The sequence below is a fragment of the Eublepharis macularius genome, chromosome 3, assembly GCF_028583425.1.
Source record: "Eublepharis macularius isolate TG4126 chromosome 3, MPM_Emac_v1.0, whole genome shotgun sequence".
Taxonomy (NCBI): domain Eukaryota; kingdom Metazoa; phylum Chordata; class Lepidosauria; order Squamata; family Eublepharidae; genus Eublepharis; species Eublepharis macularius.
The window spans coordinates 129,261,517-129,267,516 of NC_072792.1; the positions used below are offsets into that span (position 1 = coordinate 129,261,517).

At 42.0% G+C, this 6,000-nt stretch overlaps 1 protein-coding gene across 1 annotated transcript in view; it reads right to left on the reverse strand.

Annotated features, from left to right (window-relative positions):
* CRYBG3 (crystallin beta-gamma domain containing 3) overlaps positions 1-924 on the reverse strand; it is a 77,833-nt gene extending 76,909 nt beyond the window's left edge. Inside the window, exon 1 of the mRNA XM_054973711.1 lies at positions 630-924. Coding sequence (XP_054829686.1) covers positions 630-757 — 128 coding nt within the window. The 5' untranslated portion in view covers positions 758-924. The remainder of the gene's footprint in view (positions 1-629) is intronic.
* Positions 925-6,000: the final 5,076 nt, after the last annotated feature.

The window sequence follows — 6,000 nt, forward strand, 5'->3', positions numbered from 1 at the left end:
GAGAATCCAGCAACTACACTCTAAGGGTGCCTATTACAACCACTACAAAGTTTTTAAGCACAGAGTTTAATTTGAACACTGCAGTTAAAACTAACTGTGAACTTCCAACCACAGAGCCTTATGCCTTCAACCACACTTGGGTAAATGTTCTGCCCCATATAAAACTGCTTGAAAATATGAATAGGCAGATACGATTTTATTTCCTTAGAGGAGGGAAAGACGTCAGATGGAACAATGTACTGGACTTGTGTGGCCCGAGCGGATGACAGTTACTGTCTCTTGCACATGCACAAAATTTCGAGAGTTTCCCTCCAACTCTCTTTTGCACCGTTTGGCCGTGATGCCTCTATAGCAAACTCTCCAGCAACGATACAACTCCTGGTCACTAAGGAGTATCTCTACGTCTCCTATCTCAGCGCACACCCCTTTTGAACCATGAAGGGCTTAATGGGGGGGGGGGGGGAGAGAGAAACGGCAGGGACAGAACAACTGGAACAAAACGCCAAGGCCGGAGCGGGGGGTCTCAAGGGACGACTGAGGCACGCGAGCCACGGAGAAAGCTAGCAAGCGCAGCCGGGGCACAGCAAGCAACTCGCGCCCTGCGAAGTCTTCCTGTACTCTCCCCTTACCTGTCTGTTCCTTGTCGGTGGGGGGCCGCCTTGCCCTCTTCCTCCTTCGATGAGCTCCTGTTAAAAAGCCGAGAGAAGCTGCTGTGCCAGGAGGAACTGGCTCTCCTCCGGCTATTCCCGCCGGACATCTCCAATCAGGAAGGGAGGCGGCAGCGGCTGCCCCCTTAGCCAGGCTCGTGCCGAGAGGGAACTCTTCCCCCTCGGCCCTTTCCCGCGCTCCCTGCGACAAAAGCCTTCCTAGTCCATTCCGCAAACGGGACAAGCAAAGGGAAGCGCCCGAGCAGCTGGAGCCGCAGCTGCCCTCCTTCCTCCGGGTCGGCTGTGCGCGGCTCCCCTCAGCGGCCCGCCCTGCAGGGAGGAGTCACGGCTGCTACTGGAGTCGCTCTCCCACCCTCCTTCTCCCAAGGCGGCAATAGCGTGGGCTCTCGCGCGCCTCGGCCGGGGGTTGGGCGCGACACTCCCGCCCTCTCCCTCTCTCGGGTCGGCCAAGAACTTCAGGTTGGTCGAGTTTTTGTCTTCCCTCCGAAGGATAAACAATGACTGCCAATGGGCGCACGGCTCCTAGACGGCAACGTAAAAGGGGAGGTGACTCGACCTCGCTCCGAAACAACGTGGGCGAGAGCTTCAACGTTTCCTCTTCGACAAACGGAGCAGGCTTAAATGTTAAAAGCCATTTTTCCTTCCATTAAAAGCACCCTCCCTTCTTATACTAATTGATGAGGTAATGGTTTCGGCTGGACAGCCGTGTCGGTCTGCTGTCGAAGAGCAAGATCCGGGTCCGATAGCTCCTTCAAGACCAACTACATTTCCAGGGTATGAGCTTTCAAAAGTCAGGACTCCCTTCCAGGAGTGAAAAGGGAAGGAGTTCTTATGGTCCAGGCAGAGGGTGGAAGGGGTATTGTAAATTAGAGTGTTGGAAAGCTACCTGTAATACATAGTTAGCGTGATGGAGCAGGGGTACGAAGTACAGAAAATTAGCATCTGTAATGCAAGAAAAATGCTATGTCCACTGAAGTTTTAATAACAGTCAAAAAACAGAGGGAGAGTATTTTAATTTCCTAGGACATTCCATTACTGATTTTAAGCGTTGCAGTTCTCAAACAGAGAAACTTCAAAGGAAGATTACAATGCCAGACTGCTGAAACTGAGTTTATTTGCAAATTTAGAACAATGGATCCCAAAGGGTTGAATCTTGATATAGGATTTTTCTCCTGACACTCTAATTTACAATACCCCTCTCACCTTCTGCTTGGATTATGAAGACCCCTTCCTTTTCTCACTCCTCCCATTTGACAAAGGGAACGTTGACTTGCCAAAGTTTATACCTTTGAAATCTTGTTGGTCTTTCTGATGAGGTAATGAGAATTTTCGTCCACGTTAGTAGTGACTGACTGTATATATGGAACCATGGTTAATAAACATAGTAAAGGTAAAGGTAGTCCCCTGTGCAAGCACCAAGTCATTACTGACCCATGGGGGTATGTCCAATCATGACATTTTCTTGGCAGACTTTTTGTTACAGGATAGTTTGCCATTGACTTCCCCAGTCATCTATACTTTACCCCCAGGAAACTGGGTCCTCATTTTACTGACCTCGGAAGGATGGAAGTAGGGTTGCCAGGCCCCCTCAACTTTCCCGTGGGGGATGGGGCCTGGCACTTACCTTGGGGGAGAGGGAGTTGCACGTGTGCAAAGCACGCGCGCGCTCCCCCACAAGCTCAATGATGTCACTTTGGGAGTGAAACGAGCCCAATTTAGGCTGAAACGGGTCTGTTTTGAGGCACTGCAGAGCGCAGGAGCGCGCCCATGCTCTACAGTGGCCCCAATCCGGACCAAAATGGGCCCAATCTCAGTGGCTGCTGCACACAGGAGCGTGCCGCGCTGTGGGGGAGCGTGCACAGAAGGTGCGTGCCACCCCTGCTGGTTAGGTAAGTGGGGCCGGGGTGTGGGGGTCTGGCATCCCTCGTTGGAAGGCTGAGTCAGCCTTGAGCCGGCTACCTGAACCTGTCTTCCACCAGGATCGAACCCAGGTTGTGAGCAGAGCTTGGGCTGCAGTACTAATATAGTATACTGAATGAAATATGATAGATAAGAATCTTCATGGTTTTTCTAAAGTATCTGTTCCCCCTGTGATGACATAAAACTAGTTCAAAACCTCCATGTGGTCATTTTACATTTTCTGGTTTTTTTTAAATATATTTTTTATTTTTCCAAAAAGAAAGGAAAAAAGATAGGTAAAAGATAAAAGGAGCAAAAAAGTTTTCAGTACAATTTCAGTAGGCTTGCTTATATCAACATTATAGTTCTCCAAGTCTTCTCATTAATCTCAATACAATTATGACTGTAAGTTCTGATATTTCATCCATTATTGCCATCTTGTTGGATTCTATTCTGTACATTTATTATTTATCCATTCGTAAAAGGGCTTCCAAGGTGTAAAAAAATCTTCTTCCACTTGTCCATTCAATATGGAAGTTAATTTGTCCATTTCTGTGGTTTCCATTATCTTCTCTACTAGTTCCTCCTGATTAGGTATTGCTTATCATTTCCAGTAGGACGCAAGTAAAATTCTAGCTGCAGTTACTACATGAATAGTGAAATGCATCTGTTCTTTGTTTATGTCCGTAACACACAGAAGGCAAAAATCAAGTGCAAAACAACAGCTCACCCAACAACAGCACTTGCTGCTATAAATAACAGACTAAGATTCTGTAATTAACAAAAGTTGCTTTTTCTTTAGAGAGCTCAGTGGCAAAATGTGCTATACACAATTATTTACAAAGTACAATCATATACCCATAATTCAAAGTCCAAAATACAGACATGAATATAACAACGTTCCTTCGAGGTAGTCTCATAGAGCTATCAAAGTCCTTCTATTAGCGTGTGTTCTTGCTTGAAGAACTCTAGACTCCCTCTAATTGATATGCAGTAGGTTCAAAATGCAAATCAAATGAAGCACGGGAACCCCAAAAGCACCAAAGGGGTTCCCAAATGGACAACTCCAGGTAGGTGTGGCGTTGTAGCCAAAGACATACAGGTAAGTGTGACATTGTAGCTGAAAGTGAACTGACTGTTAATGTTTTATTCTTTTGTCTCCAAATCCAGGTGGAAGTCAAGATGGAAAAAGAGAGGGGAAAACCCAACAGGGGGTTCCCCAGGCCCTACAAGCTGACGGCTCGTTCTTTGAGCTTGTTTCATGAAATATCCACTTCATCAGGGGCCACTTCTGTACCACCAAAACAGTCACACAATTCCATAATGCATTCAAAAACGTTCATGTGCGTTCATTCAATGCACTGGGAAGACAGTCTTCTATTGGGATTGATTCTGTAAAGTCATCATTCAAGATTATTTTTACTTTCTGTTTCTTATATATAGCTTCAATAGCTTTTATAAATTCTGTTCCGAAGTCCATTTCTTTCATCTGCTCAATAAAAAATTGCCAATTAATGCTATCGAAAGCTTTCTCTGCATCAAGGAATATCATTGCCTTCTGTTTTTCTGGATGGGCCTCGTAGTACTCTAATAAATTTAGAGCCACTCTGATATTATTTCTCAATTGTCTTTTGGGAAGGAAACCTGTCTGGTCTGGATGTATTATGTCCAATAGTTTTTTTTAAATCTTGTAGCTAATATTGTAGCAAATATTTTATAATCACAGTTGAGTAGAGAAATGGGTCTATGATTTTTAATCTCTTTTGCGTCTGTTCCTTCTTTGTGTATTAAGGAGATTGTTGCTTCAGTCCATGACTCCAGTACGGATGTTTCTTCTAATACTGTAGTAATCATCTTCTTATATGGAACAATAATAACATCTTCTATAACCTTATAATATTCTGCTGGCAGTCCATCTGGTCCAGGAGTTTTCCCGTTGTCTTGTTTCTGTATTGCCTCTACTATCTCCATCACTGTAAATGGTTCATTTAGCCTTTTTCTTTCCTCATCCGATAATTTCAGTAGATCCTACCTTTGTAAGTACTCCTTTTGGATTTCTACTGAGATCGCCTCTTTTTTATATAGATGTTTGTAAAAGTCCTCCACTAACTTTTTCATTTCCTCTTTTCTTGTCTTTTCTTAACTCATCATACAGACAATGGATATATCTCTTTTCTTTTTCCTTTCTGAGTTTGTATGCTAACCATCTCCCTGATTTATTTGCATGTTCAAAATAATTTTGCTTAGCAAATGTAATGCTTTGTGTAATCTCTTCAGTCAGCAATAAATTAATTTGATTCTGTAGAATTTTAATGCTGTTTTTTAAACTTACATTCGAGGGATCTTTTTTTAAGTCTTTCTCCTTTTTTCCCAGGTTTCCCATCATTTCCTTATAACGTTGTTGCTTCTCTCTTTTCTGTTTTGCAGCATATCCTATAGCCAATCCTCTAAAATATGCTTTATTAGCATCTCAGACGATATTCATGTGTATGTCGTGATTAATATTTTGCTGGAAGTAACTTTTCATTTCCTCTTTAACATTGTTCTGGAATTTTTTATTCTTTAGTAGTTGCGCGTTCAATTTCCATCTAAATTTCCTTGTTGTTTCTGCCATTTTCACCACTATGGGATTATGGTCTGGAAAGGTCCTTGGTAGTATATCCACATCTCTTACTTCTTGTACCAAAGTTGAGGATGTCCAACACATGTCAATTCTCGACCACAATTTGTGACAGTCTGAGTAGAATGTATAGTCTCTTCCTGTTGGATTCCTTGTTCTCCACACATCAGTTTATATTCCTCCGCCAGTCTAAGAAAGGATCTTGGTAAGGATCCTTTAGCATTTTTGGACTTCTTTGTTGTCTAGTTCCTGATCAAATACCGCATTAAAGCCTCCAATCAAACATATATCTATATAGTTAAATCTTGCCAATATTTCATTTAAGTTATTATAGAATTTTTCCTGGTGATCATTTGGTGCATATATCATTGTCAGTAAAATCTTCTTCTCTTCCATACAAATCTCAACTAACAGTATCCTACCATCTTCCGCCGCATATATCAAGTTTGGGCTCAGTTCTTTTTTAATATATGCTACTATCCCTCTTCTTCTTTTTTTAAAATATTTTTATTAGTATTAAGCAAATAAAGTAACATTTAACAATAGTATTATAACCATAACAACAAGAGAAATTTTCCACATTACATCTGAAGATGGATTTAACCAATAGATGAATGACATATTTTAAAAAATATTCCTTATTGTACAGATCATTGTTTATTTTTCCCAAAGTAAATTTCTGTTATCTTTGACTGTTAACAATACCGACAATGATTTATATATAAGCCAATCTTTTTACCTTTTTACTCTTTTAAATCTGCTTTAACCACTTAACTTGTAAATATTTTATTCAGATGTTTATTGATTGAATTA